Below are 21,722 nucleotides of genomic sequence, written 5' to 3'. Positions count from 1 at the left end.
TCTGAAAATTCGCTTATTCAATTAAACTATAAAAGTCCATTGCATATGAACATTTTTATTTTTTTTATAAAAATTGCTTGTATAATTGCTGGTTGATTTGTTATTAATCGGAGATATGTTAAAACACAAAGTTTTACGAATAAAACATAACCATGCAACCGCACAAACACTGCGTTTTTATTTCTCGAGGAGTGGAAGCTTTAACAGCGACGTTGAAGAAACGTAAAATTTGTAAAATTATGGACTCCAGAAGTGATTTATTAGTTTTCACCACGTGTTGATTCAACAACAACAAAACTAAAGCTAAATGCGTATCGAAATGCTTTCGAAATTTGTTTCGATGTAAGCGTTGGTTAAAATGATTAAACCAATAAGGTCTTAAAATCTGCATGTCAGCAAGGTTACTTTATGCAATTTGCATTAACGCACCCGCACTTTGTATTATTTGAAGAATATTAAGCGTAATTGATTTTAATTGAATTTACGATTTGTGTAAAGTAAAACTGATTAATATTTTGACATTCTTTTGATTTTTCTTCGAAAACTGATGTAGAACGATGTTAAAAAAGTATTGTCCTACAAACACAATCACGTCTAAAGATAACAGTTGGTTCTGACAAAGCACCACAAAAATAGAAAATTTCATTTAAAAAGTCATTTATTGTTGAATGAATTGGCACGTATTCGTAGACCGTGAAGTCTTGTGAAAAGACACCAGATAATACTTGCTAATGACGTCTTCATAACCGAGTTAATACTGGTTCGATGTGCATTGAGTATGTTTTTTAGGGTTGTTTTGATTGTGCTTTTTACCGGAACCACCAATTCATTTAATATTTCTGTTAATCGTCTCTTTAAAGTTTGTATCCTTGTATCTTGAAAATAATATTGCTTTCGTTTGATATGAGTGTATTGTTAAAACAAAACGGCGTTTCTTTCAATAAAGTGCATGTATTCGAGTTGCAGCAGTCGATAAGTCACATACTCTTCCTTCGTTTTATTTGCCTTTATGTTAGCTTATTACAAATTTCCTTGTTATTAAATGAGTAACGCCACATGGGAAACTTGATAGGGGATCATGTAAATATTGTTTAACTTGTGTCGCAGTAAACACATGATATGACTCCGTTTTGATTCTTCTCATCATTTACTTATTTAAAAGTGCAATCACATAATGCATAAATCCGATCATTCGAGTAAGCAAATATCAATTTAGACGATTTATTTTTAACTGGATAAAAATCGGTAAAATAATAAAAGTCAAGTCGAGATAAAATCTTTGAATTAAAACAGCGATAAGATAAATACTAGATACATGTTCGTTTTACGCAAATGAATAAACAACATAAAACTAAATATTTTACCAATAGACTTAAACCGTTAAAATGTAGTTTATACTACTACGGATTTAAGGGATATCCAACAGCAAAACTGATTTAACATTTATCTAGAATTTAAGATTTTTTAAATGATCTAACCTTCAATTGGAAAGCCAATTCAAAATGTATGTTCATTGTTCTCAACTCAACAGTTAAGACAATGACATATATGCGCGTCTCCGACGCCTATATTTAAGGGTGTTCGAGTCCCATACGGGTTTGATCGGACATTTGGGTACCTACTATCTAGTTTTATAGTTTTGTACCGATATCCCTAATGATATAAAATCATAAGTATAGATGTCCATCGGCCAAGGTGTCTTATAAGTCGAACTTGATTGCCCATAACTAGGAAATGGGAAACTGTTATATTACAAGAGCACGTTATATCATTTATATTGGACAATACGCAAAAACGATAGTGCACAGGTTTGGTACAAATTTGTGCATATTGCGACACACGAACAAATTTGCATTTTTATTTACCTACAGGTTGAAGATAAAAAAAAACCTTCAAAGCGTTTTAGTTTAGTTAAGACATTTTTCTATTTTGAATAATAAATCATCAATGTTGCACAGATATTTTTTGATCTTCGACATGAGCATCTGCATATGCAACGAGGATCGTTCCGATGCGTTACAAACTAGATTTTATCATTAATATGATGTGTTATTGAGTCTTAGAACCTTAATTGCGTAAATGACACAGCGCTTTTAATAAAATCATTTCCGTTCATACAATGCGATGTTTGGAAAATTGTACCACCGGAAAAAAAATCAACAATAAATCAAATTATCATTCGAAAATAATGTTGATCATTGGTTGAATCATCAAAATTGCCATGGTGAGTTTTGCTGTTGTAATAACCTGAATGAATAAATAATAATATTCAAAGTTCATATAATCAAGCAGAGTTCGTATTGTGAATGTAAATGTTAAGGAGCCAGTTCTTAGATACTGTAAACTGACTTTTCATTAAAAACAAACACAATAAACTATTCCGTTTAACTAAAGTAGTGACGATTAACACGAGCTTGTGGCGCTGTGTTCCCATATCTCCGTATAAATGACAATACTTCCAAAAAAAGTTTAACATGATTTTTACCGTATAATATTGATTGTTACTACGCCTCTATAAGATATGTGTTAAAATATGTGTGTGATTTATTATGGAATATACATGTATAATTCCGGATCATTCGCAGTAAATTTCGAAACACAAAAAGGTACGACTACACAGGTGAGCAACATGCAAAACCTTATGTAGCAACGACAAAGTTATTCCGAATAGTGCAAGTTGATAAAGCACGTGTGATGTCAGAACTAGAATCTTATCGAACCGCACATGTTTTGAATGGCTCACAAATGGCCGTTTCGAACGTTTTGCATACACACTACCACGTACCATTAAGCACACAAACGTACTTCATCAGACCGATAAGAAACTTGAAGGTTACAATACACTAAATGATCGCTTCATGTAGGGCTGTACTCTCTGAAAAAATATCATAGTTGACAGGAAGGCATGTTTTACACTATTTACCATTATTCGAGTGTTATCTTGCGGAGTTAATGGTAGGGCATAAATAGGTGTTCACTACTGAATCCCTGAAATATGATACACTTGAAGACTATAGTAAACCATTGCACTAGAAAAGGTTACATTCCACTAAGAAACGGCCGAAAAAAAAAAGTTGCAAAAACAGTCGATTTTGATTTGTGTCAAGTTCTTTCTTGCTTTGTACATGACACATCTTTTTTATTGCATAATTCGATTTCGCTTAGAATGGCCTTTAAGAAAAGGTATGGTTATGGGGGTCTCTATGTGCAAAATGTTGCATTTATTTTCGCTCAAAGTTGTCGCTTTTACATGGAATTATATAGAGAAACTATTTAGTGTATTATGACCTAAACGCAAAACCAGGCCTAGTCACAAAGGAGCTGTATTTACAGAAAATCATCATTTTTTTAGTGGGATATGACGCGTTTTGGCAAATTTCACGGAATAAATGCGTTTGTTTCACGAATTTAAGGAGCATCGTGAGTTTTTAAGAAAAAAAAACGTTTTCAGAGGAAAATAAGAAAAAAAACGTACAAAAACTCGTCTTGAGCATCTCAAATCGCAACAATTTGTGCTGAAAGAGCTCATGAACACGTTTTAATAGTTGTTTACTTCTTTTTCTACATAGCTTTTAACAATATTCCAGTATTTTGACCGAATGTAATTATTTAGGGTAATCGTTTTACGCCTGAACGCCCGTTATAAATCAAAGCTCCGAGCGCGAAAGCCACATGGCTTATCAGGCGTTATAATAAAATGCATTTTCAAGGATTTCTACGTGAAAGATCGTTCTGAAAATTGGCATGCACATAAAAAATAGGTTTATACGTATCGAGAAGTGCTTATTTTTCGCGATGTTAACAGTAAACGTTGTCTTATAGGTTACAATACCCTAAATGATCGCTTCATGTAGGGCTGTACTCTCTAAAAAAATATCATAGTTGACAGGAAGGCATGCTTAACACTTTTATCATTATTCGAGTGTTATCTTGCGGAGTTAATGGTAGGGCATGAATAGGTGTTCACTACTGAATCCCTGAAATATGATACACTTGAAGACTATTGTAAACCATTGCACTAGAAAAGGTTACATTCCACTAAGAAACGGCCGAAAAAAAAGTTGCAAAAACAGTCGATTTTGATTTGTGTCAAGTTCTTTCTTGCTTTGTACATGACACATCTTTTTTATTGCATAATTCGATTTCGCTTAGAATGGCCTTTAAGAAAAGGTATGGTTATGGGGGTCTCTATGTGCAAAATGTTGCATTTATTTTCGCTCAAAGTTGTCGCTTTTACATGGAATTATATAGGGAAACTATTTAGTGTATTATGACCTAAAGGTTACAATACACTAAATGATCTCTTCATGTAGGGCTGTACTCTCTAAAAAAATATCATAGTTGACAGGAAGGCATGTTTAACACTTTTTACCATTATTCGAGTGTTATCTTGCGGAGTTAATGGTAGGGCATGAATAGGTGTTCACTACTGAATCCCTGAAATATGATACACTTGAAGACTATAGTAAACCATTGCACTAGAAAAGGTTACATTCCACTAAGAAACGGCCGAAAAAAAGTTGCAAAAACAGTCGATTTTGATTTGTGTCAAGTTCTTTCTTGCTTTGTACATGACATATCTTTTTTATTGCATAAATCGATTTTGCTTAGAATGGCCTTTAAGAAAAGGTATGGTTATGGGGGTCTCTATGTGCAAAATGTTGCATTTATTTTCGCTCAAAGTTGTCGCTTTTACATGGAATTATATAGGGAAACTATTTAGTGTATTATGACCTGTAGGAAGATACACACTTAATTAAGGCACGTATAACCATTTCGTGACTGCACTATATGCATGCAATCTTGTCTACAGCTTTATGGAGTTCAGTTTGAATATTTACTATTCCAACTATTCCATATTCATTGATTTGCATTTGTATTGCCGATTCGACCTTATTACGTCAAACATTAATTATATAAATAACATCAATATAAGTTTAAAACGGTGAATACAACAAACAAAGGTAAACAACTGTTTCCTGGCGCTAACTTATAGTGTTTCGAAGTATCTGGTATAATATTGCAAACTGTATTATAACCACATAAATCAATGTTTTATATCATAAGAGAAATAATAAATTAACAAATTAACATTGTGCGCGTTGTTCGTCTATATTTTTTGGCAAGAACCAAGTTGTAAATCATGCAGGGAAAATGTTATCTCTAGCCAGTCAGTATTTTCCTCGTTCATCAATAAGATTTATTACCGAACATAGGTACTTTGAAGGCAATGGTATTTCGAATGTTATTGAGAAAGCGTGTGCATAATCCATCCAATCCTACATTCCAGGTTTGTTCACGTTCCTCTATTTCTATTGTTAGACTGTTTTAAAGTAGCCAGAAGGGTGCGTTGGGTTCGTTAGCGCCCAACATTTTTTGACGAGTATTTTTTTACCATAAGCATTCTAATCCGTAAAAAATCGATATTTATTTGAATTTCTGTTAAAGCTATAACTGTAATATATATCATAACGTAATTATGAAGCCTACTTATTGTTGGTTGAAATCTCAATCCAATAACCTTTTTCGAAAATCATCTGAATGGCTGGAAAAAACAATTTTATAAACTTTCAATAAATTATCTTATAAAAAAGTACATTTTAGATGATTATTAACGGAATGTTATGCCAGCTTCCGAAAATGACTGAAAACAAACGACACCCTGTCGACTATTGCCAACGACTAATGAATCACTGGTTATTATTTTTGCATTATACCACGATTTAAAACTTTGTAAACAGCAATTTCGACAGACTTCGTTGTCGTTTTGTTATATCCCCATACAACCATTGTCAGATAACCTAAACGGTTTTCCAGCAAAAAAGACAAAGACTCAAATAAGGATAATTTACTGTTGTATGGCAAGGAAACAAATCATTTCTACATAGAAATGTGGCTTTTTAAAAGTTAACCAACCCTTAATAGCATCTTGTCTGTCCCACATTCAGAACTTTCTACAATGTTTTAATTATGTCAAACTTTACACTAGGAAATATGTCCTACTCTTAAACAGTTGTTGCAATGAATTTAAAACGTTATAACATATGATGAGGTGGATGTTAAAGTTAAATGTTCAATAACTGTGACGGATCTTGAGCATAATGGGCAAATAAGTCCATCTTTTTTCTTCAACATCCTGGTATACATTGTTAAGGACTTTGAGACCGTAGGGCAAGTAGTTTGTGGTTAAAGAGTCTTTATGATGCCTTGAAGTACAAACACAAACGACGAAAAAAGTAAAGTTCTAAATTACCGTATTTTTTTTACAATTATTAGTTTATATTGATTGAAATTTCAAGACTGGTATACATGTAGTACATTACTTGAAAAAGTTGTTAAGTTTTAATATTTTCGGTATATTTGGAAATACAATTTTACTGGGTACAGGTACCAGATAACTATATACCAGTTTATTAAAAATTACGCAAGTAGATTGATTATCATCGTCACGTGTAAACCCAGGAATGCGAATTATGCATGTTTAGAGAACTCTATATATTTTATATATAAAGTGATCAATCTACTTGCGTTATTTATTGTGTGTATATATCGTTATGTCACCTATTTTCGCGATGTACTTCGATCTCACTTCGCGAAATTTTATTACCGAATATACTGAAAATATGATTTTTTTTCAAGTAATGTAATATACCAGTCGTGATATTTTAATCAATGTAAGCCAATAATTTGAAAAAAAACCACACGGTATTTTATAACTTTTCTTTTTTCGTCGTTTGTGGTTGAAGGTCCCTGTGTCAAATGTTTCTGAACTTCGTCTAGCGAAAGATAACTAATATGTTAAAAATAGATTTAAAAAAAAATAAAGTAACCAGTTATACCATTTTGATTTATGCTTAGTATTGATGCAGATTAGAGTAGACCCAGGTTTGCCCATTAGTGTTTGTTTTACAATACACTATAATCACGTTTAGATCAATGCTAATTATCTAGTATTATACTTAGTAACAGACAAACAATTGTTTTGAAAAAAAACGTCAAACATTTCCCTTTAATTTGCTTGATTTATGAATGGTAGAATTTAGGAATGGTAAAATACACCAATTTTATCAAGATTCCAAGATTCCAATAAATAGTTATATTTTATACCGTTCTTAGTTTTGATTTAACATTCTTTAAATGTGTTGTTGCATATTCAAGCATACTGTGTGCGCATATACTAGTGTCGTATTTAACACCTTATAAAATAATGTATATTGTTGACTGATCGGAAAAGGTGGTTATTGAAAAACGGTAGTGGGGAATACATGTATGTCATAACATATTCATGTTGTTCAGTCGCTGAGTATGGTCAATTAATTTAAAAGTGAAATTTCATATAAAACTTATCTATAACTTCAGTCTCTAAATACAGATACAAACTCACCAGAATGCAGGAGTGTACGTTTCACTGTCAATATTTTCTACGGGGATGACCTCCAAACCCACCGATTTTCGGAGGGAGACACCCCCTCCCGCACCTACCGCATCGCCACTTCGTTGCTCAATAACAATCGTTGCTGGTAAAATTCGCACCCACTTGTTAAAACCCTGGCTACCGGCCTGTGCTGATGTAAGAAATATATCAACGAAATATTATGCTGATACCACATGAACACAATATTCGCAATTACTTGCTAGATGATTGCTTTTTTGATAACATAACTAATTTAATCGCGCTTTGAGTTTTCGTTATCGTTTTTTGTTCTACGAAAGCCCAAAGTGTCTCTTGGCAGCTAACGAATGCACCATGAACTCAATATGCATGATGTCACTTACTGTGTCCCGTCAAGCTACTCAGTTATTGATTAGTTTGTGTATTACAACTTATGCAGCACTCATCATGAATTCAATGTTCAGTCTCTAAATGTGAGTGTACGTGTGTGTGCGAGTGTTGTAAGACAGGTCGATTAAGAGAGATTACACTGGACACATCAGGTTCACCAAAGGTTTGCGCCAAACATATGGATGCCAATATTTTAAAGCTAAAAATGTTAAAATACTATTTTATTTACACTACACAATAAGCGTGTTGACAGACATAAGCTTTTTTTATCAATCATGCATTCGTTTCTTTACGGTTTCAAGAAAGGAATTAACGCCATTAAGGAAATGAAAACACATCTCTGTGTTATTTTCGCAAAACGTCAACCATTTATAAAACAGAAATTTACTAAACGGCATCAACATTAAACAATTGAGCTTGCCACCAAATTTGACAGTGTATTAACTATTAACATTAAAGATCTACATGTGTTGTTGCAAAAGAATCGGTACATTAAAGCGATGTTCGAAGTTTTTAAGTAACAAAATGCAAAAGCGTGTTTAAAAATCAAATACTGTATCCTGAAGACATAATCAACTTTGGAAATGGTTCAACATTTACATTTCGTTGATTGATGAGTAGTGGAGGTTGTTTGTCTTTAGAGGATGAGAACGAATAATAAACCAAGTATATATATATATAACAATCTTATGTTTCATCCATCAAAATTGGACTAATTTCTATTTGATTTAACTTGCATCTGCATGAGCACGGCTGCAAAAGCATCTAAAACTCAGCACATAAAATATCAAATGTACTTAAAACGCATAAACAATACATACAACTGCCTTCCTGATTACCGTGATGATAATAAAAATTCAAAGCAACAGTGCCTGGATTTTTGTATGAGAAGCTATTTATTACGTTACGTTTACAGGTACTCACGAAATTAAGCTATTAAGTATAGTATTGAAATTAAGCCATGACCATAGATACATTCTTGTTTACATAAATATATAGGTATATTAATGTACAGGTTTATAGCTTATTTTAGTAAACCTGCTCGCTTATGTAAATTCAAGAAGCGCATATAGTACTGATACAAGTTTGTAACTTGCTTGTTTGTCATAAATACATGAAACCGATAATATAATTAATCTGCAAAATATTTAAAAAAAAGTGTGCATAAACTGTATAAAAACTGTAATGACTGCAAATTAAAAAAAACAACACATCTTCGTAAATATGACTTCAAGGAATGGAAGTTAATTATGGTTTATATAACACTCATATTGATGACTAAATCTTATATACACATAACCCAATTCGTTCCATTATATATTTGATAACGTATTTTAAAATTCTAAATTTTAAAATTATAAATCCATTTCACATTACTTACACATGCTTGTTGATACATTTTAATTGTAATTATACAACTGTCAATGACCGTTCATATAATCACAACAATTAACCTTAAGTCCAAGAATCTAGAAGTATGGTGTTAATATCGATTGCTTGATTTACCAATTTATCTAACATTTCTGATTAATGTTAAGACAGATGAAGTTATTAATTGGCAGTTAATTCGTGAATTATATCAACTTGTGAATGCACTGTTACAACCATAGAAATGCTCAATTTCAAAGTGTTATGTACATTGGCTTACTGTAATCGTTGATTCAAAACACTCATCCGTACAAATCAATTCAGATAAAGCCCGGAACCAATTATAAGGTAGTTTTCGTAGAGTCTCCACAAATATAAGCAGAAGTTACATCAGATTCTAACACGAAAAGAGTCTTGTTTTTGGCATGAAGTGATCGCTGTTCACCAAAGACGTTTTAATTGGAAATTATATGTTTGAAGTATTTCGGGAAGCGCATTAAAATGCACATGCTTTAATCAGGTATACCAACACAAACTCTGCAAATGTACGATCTTGCATACCTTTTTTTATAACAAAACTAAATTACTTGTTCTTAAAACGATAGGGACATTTCGACGTTATTTTTTTTATGTAGACAGGTATACAAATATTACATTTCCCTTTATAATGCACATAATTGTCTAGTATAAATGATTTATATTTTTTACATGAGTCAAAAACACTTAACCTGTACGTCGCAAAAGGAAGATTTAATACTAAACCTTTTTTACTGATGCACGAATCGTCCTAATTATATTCTTCTAAATCTAAAACAAGTATAAAACAGAACGGTCAAAAAATAAAACGAAATGTGGACGATAATATTATTTATTATTCGTCGACATGCCCCGTAAAGGGACCGTCAACCACAAACGACGAAAAAAAGAGTTCTAAAATACCGTATTTTTATACAATTATTAGTTTATATTGATTAAAGGGATCTTTTCACGGTTTGGTAAATTGACAAAATTGAAAAAAGTTGTTTCAGATTCGCAAATTTTCGGTTTAGTTATGATATTCGTGAGAAAAAAGTATTACTGAACATTTGCCATGGTCTAATATAGCCATTATATGCATCTTTTGACGATTTAAAAACCTAAAAATTATAAAGCGTTGCAACACGAAACGATTGAATAATTTGGAGAGTTCTGTTGTTGTCGTTTAAATTTGTGAAACTACGAATAAGGTATAAAATACGCATCTTATGTATGCTTGGCAGGATAGCTCAGTTGGCTAATGCGTTTTTACTTCAGGATTCCGGGGGTCACTGGTTCGAGCCCTGCTGCGGGCTACTTTTTTTTACTTTTTTTAAAGTTTATTTTTGATTTTTAACTGGAGCTTTTAAAATTTAATGTTTACCTTTATCAATATAAACCATTTAATGACAAACTTCAAAACACGCCAAAATCTGTGAAAAGGCCCCTTTAAAATATCACGACTGGTATATTACATTTTAAATCGAAAAAATTAAGCTTCAGTATATTCGGTAATAAAATTTCGCGAAGTGAAATCGAAAGTACATCGCGCAAAAAGGTGACATAACGACATACACACATAAATAACGCAAGTAGATCGATCATTTGATCAGATTGATCATTTTATATATAAAACATATACAATTCACTACGCATGCACAATTTGCATTCCTGAGTTTACCACGTGACGATGATGAACAATCTACTTGCGTTATTTATAGTTAAGTTCTTGTTACCTGGTACCTGTACCCAGTAAAATGTTATTACAGAATATACCGAAAATATGCAAACTTAACAACTTTTTCAAGTAATGTAATATACTAGTCCTGATATTTTAATCAATAGAAACTGATAATTGTATAAAAATACGGTATTTTAGAACTTTTCGTTTTTCGGCGTTTGTGGTTGACGGTAACGTTAAAATATTTTATTTTATTATTTGCAAGAAAACAATTTACGCCTAACTAGATTGTTATGGGATCATTTATACGAACTGATAAATGTTTGTATATGTAAAATATATGTTAAATATAGTTCTAACAACATACCTTAAAGGGTTTGTACAATACATTATTGTTGAAATGGAAACTATATGTTTGATACCGGTTAATAGTAGAATGACATACAATTAAAGCGAAGATGCGTACTATCAAAACAACCTAGCTGCTTAGTTCGGAGATCACTGATTTGTTTGTTTTTACCACCGAAAGTGTTTAATCATTGCTATGGGCTGGTTATCGGCTTCTATAATCTAAGTTAAAGATGATAGTTGACAATTGCTTATTGACTGCAAATTTAATAACTGTAACTGCTACTGAATGTTTTAATGTTTAATCGTTCATATGTTTGAAAACACTGGAAAGGCAAAATATAAATAACATCATTAAATAGTGACATTTTACAAAAATAATTTCTTACATGGGAATAGTCTATTATAATTATCCTCTGCAAATAGTCTTTGAACAAGACTATTGAACACTCATATGAAAAAGAATTTAATAAAAAAGTCAATACGTGAAATATATTTAAAATATTAATTATCAAGGTTATATATAAGCAAGAATGTATTTATTTATACATAAAAGATAGTCATTGACAGGAAAAAAATATTTACTTTAATTTGCTTTCATACATTAGTGCGTTATCGTCTTTTGTGTTTTGTAGGGAAAACGCAATACGGAAATATTGCATATATTCTATATATAGTGTTCTTATAAATGTGCGGTTGCCGAATAAGTAGCATTCTGTATGTATTCAGTTCATGGCAACAATCGATCAAATATATCTCTCATGACATTGCATGCAGTTGTCTGTGACACCTTATTAAAAAGAAAAGAAGATCATGTGGCAATAAATGTTTCTTGAATAACAAAATGGGTAAAGTCTTAATTATACGCCACACTGTTATAAGATAACTGTTTCACGGCTCATATGAAAGATCTGTTTTTTTAAGCATGTTGATAAACGTTAAGTATAGCTTTCCGTTGAAATGCAATACAAGCCAACGACAGGAACATCAATATAAATGTGTGGCTCTGATTTGCATTCAAGACACCTCCATCAATTTGTCTTGAAAGGTATTCTTTAATATACTACGATAAGTGTTTATTTATGAAAACTGCTATAATCATTAGCATTTGGTAATTGGCAATATGACAATCAATGGCATATATTGTCATCCATTAACAAACTATTGAAAGACACATTTCTTGCTACATGTATGTATAGACATGAAATAAACATTCCTTGTGTTCATTTTGTTTAATACATCAAGGAATGTAAACATATAAACATATTTATTCTATTTGGAAATGTTGTAATCTATCAAATCAGACTACAAATCATTTTCATATGATTTTTTTATATATTCCAAAAAAATGTTTAAAAAAAAAGATAGCTGCTTTATCTGACATGCACTGCTTAGGAATGCATAATTTAATAGGAATAGCATTGAACTATTTTTATTTCTAAACAATCAATAAAATGTATACCAGTTAACAACATTATCATATACATGTACATGGATATGAACAACAAGAAAGTACATGAATGTCTAGAATACCGTTTGATACTCGAAGTCATTTGCAAACTACACAATACCCTCGGTTGAAGTTGCAACTGATTTTGTGGTGCAGCCGTCAATATTGGTCATATGACAGGTCTGCGATTCTGTATTTTCTGACTGTTGCTTACATTTACCAACACAAAACACAATTCTTCCTAACTGACGTACAAATGAATTTGAGGCAATTATGTATATAAAAATCCGTATGGCGCTGTTCAGGACTTCAAAGTATCCACACAATCCACTGACAATCTGATCAGTTTCTGTCATTGCCGGCTTGAAGTTCGGAGAAAGTTCACGAAGACGTTGGGTACTGTTTGGAATACAAAACAAAAGAGAACAGGTCACTAGTAATAACAGCATAGGGGTTGTTTTAAATTCCTTTTCTTCCGCCCCGTCCCTTCGGCGCCGAAGAAAACGTTCTGAAGAGGCCGGAGATCGAGCTCGCTGTTTGTATATCCAGCTTCTATAGGCAATAAGGCAAGTTAGGCAGAAAATTATCACATATGGAACAAGAAAATTAACGACGGCGTCCATCTTTGTTAGAATTTGCCAGGGGTCCCGTACGCGTGGATCAGACCAAACTATAATACAAATGGGTGGGTCCCCAGAAGATATAAAGAACCACGTTACGTACAAGTAGCAAACAATAGCCATCACCGCTAGTGAAATAATCACACATTTTGCTCTAAACACAGTGCACAGTTTAGACTTCTTACATGGCCACATGACACCAATGTATTTTTCAACAACCACTGCTGTAAGGTACCAGCGAATAAGAAACGGGAATGCGTATTGCCCGAACGAAATCAGTTGGCACGTTCCAATTCTGTTCTGAATACGAATGTTGTTATATTTCGTGATGCTTATACACATACTTGTGAAAAGGTACCCGGAATCAGCAATTGCTATTGCTGCAAGGTATCTTGATGTTGATTGTCTTTTTAGTTTGGTTCTGGTAAAAATGTAGAATATTAATAAGTTTGCAACTATTCCAATGGAGTTTGTAATGACCAGTGCATATTTTTCAAACGAAGCAAGAGGGTTCTCTGGCATCATTGGCGGCATAGGTGGAAAAATCTCAGCCGATATGTTATACTCAGTGTCATTTCTATCCATTGCTTCAGCTGTAAGCACACTGTCGACAACATCCATCTTCTGTATCGGCTAATTCTCCTTGATTGATAGATAAAATCTAACGTAATACGCTTTGTCTTAATTAACTAACAGACTACTTCTGTAATCTTATATTCTTAAAACTAAATTCTCCAGAAGAAAATTATACGCCTATGTTGCATGCTCGTCTTATTATTTCATTAAGTTATCACATCTGTCTTCATGAAATTGCATATTCACAGTATTTAATTTTGATCCAACATCAGAACTTATACGGAAGATAACAGGCGTTTGTTTGAAACCTTATGGTACACGAAAAGGTCGAAAAAATCATACAATATGTACCTTTGTATTTCGTTAAGTTATGAAATGTCAATATATTTTGCAAGGATGCCTTTTTTTTTAAAGTGAAATCGGTCATTTGGCTACACGTGAATACAAGTCATTAGTTAAGGGTTTCACCGCCTTGTTTTATAAACAATGCAGTCCCAGGTGTGATCGACTTTGTTGAATACGTAAAACAGATATCTTCAAATAACACTATCGCGTTAGGAAAGTTAATTTGTTTTCGTAATTAGGCAATGTTCTGTCAGGAGTTGTTGCGGTGATATTTGTTTACGTATTATTAGCTGTTGTCTGAAAATACAAAACATATACATACATTATATTCATGTTCATGTATATTACTCGTGTATTTGGCATTAAGAACATACACACCCACTTAAAATACCCGAATAGACGGAATAGATGTTATAACACTTGAATAAAATAAATAAATAATATAAAACATTGAACGTTTGTGATCACGTAAAGTCAACAGTATAATAAGAAATACATTGCTGTATACACATATATATACCATAATGGTTTGAGTGTAAGAATATTGCAATATACAAATATGTAATTGGTCGAACATCGTGAATAATTACACTTGAATTAAATTATACACTAAAATGCTCCATTACACTCAAGTGTGGAAGTGTTGTACACAACTTTTGTTGAAAAGCTGCGTTTGCCGTAAGCTGTAATAAATGGATTACGTATGTAACTGGAAAGAAACTACTTTGTAAAGCAATATATGTTGAAACAAAACAAAGCTCGAAAATAAGAGTATTTTAGTATATATGAGACATATAACTGATTTTTATATAAACAAACAATAACAAATCAAAAGGTTATAATGTGAAGGTGTTCCTCTCATTCGTGTCTTTTTTGTAGTTAATTCCCATACGTTAAAATGAAAGTATTCAACCAAGAAAATGTGTTAGATAAAATAACGTGACTGCTGTTAATAAAATAGTGTGGCTAGTGTTATGTAAATTAATCGAATTCACCTTTTTGAACCACACTAATATTTGAGATTACTTCCGACGTTTGCTTTCTTGGAATAATGTATCCTATGGGAATATGACTTAGGCTTCAGGACTGAAAACGTTTCGACCACATGTCGACTACAGTATTCTCAAATGTCAGTCATCCGAGCAGGGGGTAACCACAATTGTATTATATCCGCCACGATATCTCTTTGATTTGTAATTCGAAGAAAACTGTCTGTAGCAGACAAAACCGATAACAAATCGTCTTAATATTTAATATATCGGACGCTAAGCTTACGGCCAGTTGTATACTTATATCATATGTAATCAACGATAATTAAATGATTTTAAAATGAAATCAGCGTATTGTTCAAACATACACAAGTGCAGTTTTCAGCAAATGACATCTTTGAAAGTTTTCATCAAGGCAATTAACCTCAGCCCGAGTTGCAAATCAGAGCACAGTATATTTTGATTATCTGTACATTAATATTTTTGAAGGTTGATTTCTACATCATTTATAGTGTTTTGGGTTATATTATTATTAATTATATTGGAGAATGCACTCATTACGGGTCCATCAACATTTAAAAACAATTTGATAATCCTGTTGAAATGTGAAAAATGGTCAAGAGAAGCCCCGTTTTAATTAAGTATATTCAAATGCAAATATAGTTCAATAAAGTTACACAAGTTGAAAGGAGTTGTCTATACATAATTCGAATTCTTGACCGCATTGTGTATCGAAATATAGTGTCTCGAAACTCTATGAATATTAATGGTCAAGATTCTTACGGACTACATCCGTGATAAATCAGCGTTAATAATTGACTACAGTCACTGTCCGAATGCTTTTATTTCTCGCCCACAGACTAATCCGTGGCGAACAGAAGCTTAGAAAGGACTTGATTTATTGTACAGCGACGCCAAATGCGGCGTCAAAAGATGGTAAAAATATCAACAAAAGTTAAACATATCGGTATTTAATGAAATGATAAATATTTCTCTTATATTAAGACGATCACTTTTAACCGTATATTATTTGATTTGTAGATGCATGTGTGCATATCATATTTATTATTCGAAAAAAGAAACACACACATAACAAAGCTCAGCCAGACACCTTCAAATGTATTATTTCTATGAACAGCCTCATTGTTAATAAATAATCACTAATTTAATTTCATTTGTTTATTTGTTTGATTACATCGGACGATTGTACAGATAATAATTGACAACTTACGAATTTTTATGATTTCAAAATTAACACTCTTCATTAAAACACCACATAGAACAAAAATGAACTTTTGTTTATTGTGCAAGATCATTGTAAGTTGAAGTCGCACAACAGTAGATGCTTTTTAGTGAATGGCTGAGTACCCCAACATGGATTTGTACTTATTTTTGTGAACAAATTCATACGAATGTTGCATTATGTAATCGGTTCCCCGCAAGGCTATACATTACTATAAATGTCTATCTTCTGCTTAGCAACACAGCATGAGCAAGGCGACACAAGAGTTTTGTCTGCTGTGCATTTTATGCAATTAAGTTAAAATACACAAAACCAATCCGGAACGGTTATTTGGAGCACAATGTTATTTTAAAGATACCAATAATGCAGTATGAGAACTTTTTTTTTTCTTTTATACATAATCTGACTCAATATTTTACAATTTTTGTTATGTTGTTTATTTAAATAAATATGTAAATGAATGACATAATTAAAAAATAAATTATTGAACAAATCCAATACAAGAACAAAAAAATTCAATGAATTCAAAATAGAGTAGGCAATATAGTATTTCTTAAAGTGTTTTCGTTACAAAAATCATTAGTTAAACTTTAATAAGACAAATTATCTCACATTTGATGTTTTGTTTTTTATTGGACCCTTTATAACATAAAAGTAAATGAAAAGAAAATATCAACGGTATTGTGTTTATATATCGCATGGCACAAAGTTCTATGCATCTAAATATAATACCTTCAAGAGCGCAAACGGATTCCCAAAAATCCTCGGAGCAAGTTTATATTACAAATAATGAATATATATTTCCGCAGTGCTTCGAACGTATTTCTCCGATCGTGTATCAATTGTTATACCCTTTAAATTATATAACAACATGTACTATTCTAAGTATTTAAATAAAACATTATGCTGAACATAGCCGCGTAACCAACATGCCTTTGTAGAATCCAACGAACTCCGCACAACTCGCTACTAGATTTACGAATAGCTGTTAATAGAAGGCAAGCATCATTTTATATCGGTTTTACTCCTGCCTCTAATGCTAAGCTACGGGCAGCCCGGTTAGTCAACGTCAGATAATGCAACCCATTTGTCTTGTGCCGGCATAGCCTTTCTGTTGCTCTGTACTTTTCAACGATTAAATGACAACGATTCAAATGTTCCCATTTTACAATCTACTGCAAACATAAGTTGAAATTCACAAAATTTAATTTTAGATGGCATTGTGTGTTCAAATATCTTTTGTATATGAATACTTTTGTCAATTGATATTCCGCATTTACCATAATTGCATGCCCTGCTACGTCACATAAAATACGTCGACATTGGTAAAGCATGATTAATTTTTAGATCTAGCGAAAATGTCACACTTTACAATGAATATGTATTACATTTATTTCCCAGTGGTACAATCATGTGGTGAAATAAAATTCTTTGTGAATGTCCTTTCTAGGGTTTGATACAATGTTTTATATTTGAGGATAATGCTTTTGTGCGAATGATTGATCCGACGCAATCTCTGAAATATAACAGATGTAAGTTGAACAACTAATGAGCAAAACCGTTGTTGATTAATTGATATCCTAATTAAACTTATGTCACAGTTTTAATTTAAACTGCTATTATTTCATAGAGTTTCTTTATTCAAATTCATCAAATACATACATTTATTATTTTTATTATTATTATTATTATGAATTTGGTACCAAGCAAACTAGAATATTTTAGTGTGAAATTTTATCAGGAAGACATATTTTCGCATAATATTGGTGTACAATAATTTATATTGGTGTACAATAATTTTACTTCGTTTCACTAATTTCTTTCTTTATTGAGAGTAAGAAACTTGGATTAAGGAAGGACTTATTAAAATATGTGTGTAATCGCTGTAATTTTTTTTGTCAATACTAGTTTTACAGTCATAACCTAATTAACGGCGACGCGTCCAGTGAATTGCATACTAACTAACGTTGTGAACACAAATAACAAGCGAAGACCTACCATGATTTTCTTTTTCAAGCTGGTTTTACTAGTTTTACTAGTTCGAATCCCCTTAACGATTTATTATCACTTTTTGTGTCGTTGAAACAGTGTGAAGTAGAAAAAAAGTAGCATGCAGATAAATAAACAATATATTGGACATATTATTTTAACTTGTATTCGCATTTAATCATGAAAGATCAGTTTAAATGATAGCAGATTTCATGTTAAATATATAGCATGGCACTTGTCACACATTGTGCACCAGTCTTATTCAGTACAATGTATTTATAAGGATGGTATCCTCCCCTGAATATATCTTTAGGAAGCCGAATGAAATCCAAGAGTTGCCTTTTGCGTTGATTTTTTTTTCGAAATGTGCACCATTCGCTGTCGAAGATATGTATAATTAATTACCAGAACGAAACATTTTTTAAACTTACGCACGCACATAGTATTTATACATTGCTAACATAAAACTGCAACATATTTTTTTTTAAATATTTTCGATATTAGAATCTGTTCCATTTTTATTATGTCTATGTATATTTGTGTGATTCATTTGGTCGACTGCTTAAAAATGCATTTATGATAGAAATACTCGTCTATATGTTATACATGATTATTTCTACGAAAGGGGTCGTGACCATGAACACTTAAGCAAACCAGTTTTTATAAATAAATTTAAAAATGCCATAACTGTACTTTGGCGCTTCACATAATGAAAATTCTCACAGTGGTCCACATCGGCCCATTCATCTAGACAAAAAAGAAAAGTGTGTCATATTTTTCCAGCAACAGTCTCCATTTTTCGGAAAACATACAATGAAATTACAGTAAATAATAAATAATAATAAATATTTTGTAAAAACCTATGTCATTATAGGGATAGGGACATTTTCGAGGTCATGATCATCTGCGGGCGCTCGAAAAATCCGCAGGAACGGATTTTGAGAGCGCCCGCAGATGATCACGTCCGAGAAAATTTGTACTTTCGCTATTATTGCATAAACAAATTACACATGCCAAAATAATTTTAAATAACATTGAAAACAATATGTTTTGTTCATTCGACATCGACAAAATAATTCGATTATTTCAATACAGTTCAAGGTTGTGTTTTGCATATGCCTCACTCGGTCATCATCCGAAATGACGAGGCTTTACCTTCGGATAGGCAGTTTTCGATTTAAAATGTGTTTAAACAGTGGATTAATGCAAATTTGAAATGCAGCCGCGCAGAGTTAGAAATGAGGAATTATTTTGGAATTTACAGCAGGAACGTTGACGGTACATAAACACTTACATTTACAGCATAGCTTTTGAAAGTGTTGAGTAAATAACCTTAACTTCATTGACGTTGCCAATAAAATAAAGCTGTTGTCAAGAGAGTGCAGATGGTATAACTTGAAAAGTGGATTGAAATAGTCATTATCCCTGCATGCATGAGGAAACTGGTGCTTATTTAGTTCCCCATTTATGCTTGGAAAGTCGTCGAAGGCTGGAGAAGGGAAGTCACTGCGCGTGGACCAGATAATGGATATGAAAAACACAACAGGTCTTAAACGGCACGTGAATCGCCTTGTTAATACACGATTTCTCCCGTTCAAGCCCTCCTTTTACCAGGTTTCTGCAACCCGCCAGAGGGCATTATAGATAGAGTTTATGCAATAATAACTGATAATAAATGTTCAGTTCTTTCACTGACACTATTGAGGTTTTCTAATCGTTATACTTTACTTCAGTATTTCTTTGTGACATGTTTCAGCGTAAATTCATGTTGTTAGGTTTATCATTTATGTAAGTAATAACATTTTTAATTTGTAATAACATTTGTAATTTACGTGATAAATGTATGTCGACGAATTGGTTTTATCTCATGCTAGCTATATGAAAATAATCAGCACATAAAGTCAGTACTTCATTATTGACAATGTCTATTACCATTCAGCAGCATATCAATATTATTTGTCTCGTTGTCTTCTAAATGTGATTCTATTTAATACCCATATGGGATATTTTCGACAACTTCGTCTAGAGTCGGTATTTTGGATGTCCGTAAGCTTTTGAATGTGAGCTGAATTGAAATTATTGTAAAATAGTTTGATACCGACGTGTTTGTCACGTATTGTATACATGTGCATGCAATGGTAACTATTCAGGCCTGAACATCAGTGTGAAGGTGCACCAGATTAGGACATTAGCACCAGTAAGGAAAATATATTTAAGATATGATATTTATAAATACAAAATACATTATATGATATTTTTTATTTAGGTAACATGATTAACCTATGCATTTACTTGCTGTTTTAATACACTTTATTAAACGTTCGGTATATTTTGATACTATCTCAATTATAGTCGGTGTGACTCGTGAAAAACGCATTTATGCAATCAGTATTTAACAAACGTATGGTGAAAAACTCAACCATATGTTCAGTTCGTCTATTTAATGACATTGATACTTTTGCACATCCCCATTACTTGTTGGAAACAGAAACGTATTGTTCGTGATGCGTATATTGATTGTTGTCACAGGAAACTTGTCCTGTTATTGAGGCTTGTTGTCACAGGAAACTTGTCCTGTTATTGAGGCTATTTCGCCGGATATCTACGTGATAATACTAATTCTGGGGTTGACCATGATGAATGGGATGAGATTGGAAAAGAAGTCAGTTAAACAAATGCGTGACATTATTTCAGTGCGAATAAGTGGTATCCTGCCTTGTCCGTGTAATATGAAAAGGTTGTGTTTAAAGGGCATATGGCAAGGCCAATCTGGATTCTGAGTGCAATGAATATTCAAAAATAATAATAATAATAATAATAATAATAATAATAATAATAATAATAATAATAATAATAATAATAATAATTATAATCATCATTAGGTAGAAATGTTGACATCATAACTGTCATCTGCTCTAGCTTAAAATAATAACATTATGGATTATTTTCACTCTTGCCTTAAGTAATGTTTCTATAATAAAGCTTATCAATCAGGAAGATAATTTTATGATACACAATCAAGTTGTAATTCGAAAAGGTGTGTGTTCGTCATATTTTGCCATAATAAGTTGGAGAAGACACACACCATTAAATTATATTTATATTTTATTATATGACACATACTAAACCAATTTGTGGTGATATAATAGCAAACATAAAATTTAGTAATGTTTACAAAGTTCTTAAATGTGTAACGTTAATTGCGTGTATATTAAGGCGAATATGATTTCATTCAGTATTATTTGATTGTTTTTTATTCAATTCGTGATTGTAACGCAACCCAAAATCATAATTATTAAACCACTAAAATAGACG

General features: G+C 32.1%; 1 protein-coding gene across 1 annotated transcript; it reads right to left on the bottom strand.

Moving 5' to 3' along the window:
• Window positions 1-12,568: 12,568 nt before the first annotated feature.
• Window positions 12,569-17,361, bottom strand: LOC127854070 (uncharacterized). Its single transcript, XM_052389009.1, has 2 exons — window positions 17,151-17,361; window positions 12,569-14,483 (listed from the first exon to the last, which is right to left on the bottom strand). Exon 2 carries the CDS (start codon window positions 13,884-13,886, stop codon window positions 12,756-12,758), a length of 1,131 nt encoding a protein of 376 aa, XP_052244969.1. The 5' UTR covers window positions 13,887-14,483; window positions 17,151-17,361; the 3' UTR covers window positions 12,569-12,755.
• Between the last annotated feature and the right edge of the window lie 4,361 nt (window positions 17,362-21,722).

This window comes from Dreissena polymorpha, chromosome 12, assembly GCF_020536995.1.
Source record: "Dreissena polymorpha isolate Duluth1 chromosome 12, UMN_Dpol_1.0, whole genome shotgun sequence".
NCBI classification, from domain to species: Eukaryota; Metazoa; Mollusca; class Bivalvia; order Myida; family Dreissenidae; genus Dreissena; species Dreissena polymorpha.
Note: the sequence above shows the minus strand (reverse complement) of the source record. Positions and strands in the feature narration are given on the sequence as shown.

What these genes read in the sequence shown, in the direction of transcription:
- LOC127854070 (XM_052389009.1), bottom strand. Translation starts at nt 13,886, where the DNA reads ATGGATGTTGTCGACAGTGTGCTTACAGCTGAAGCAATGGATAGAAAT.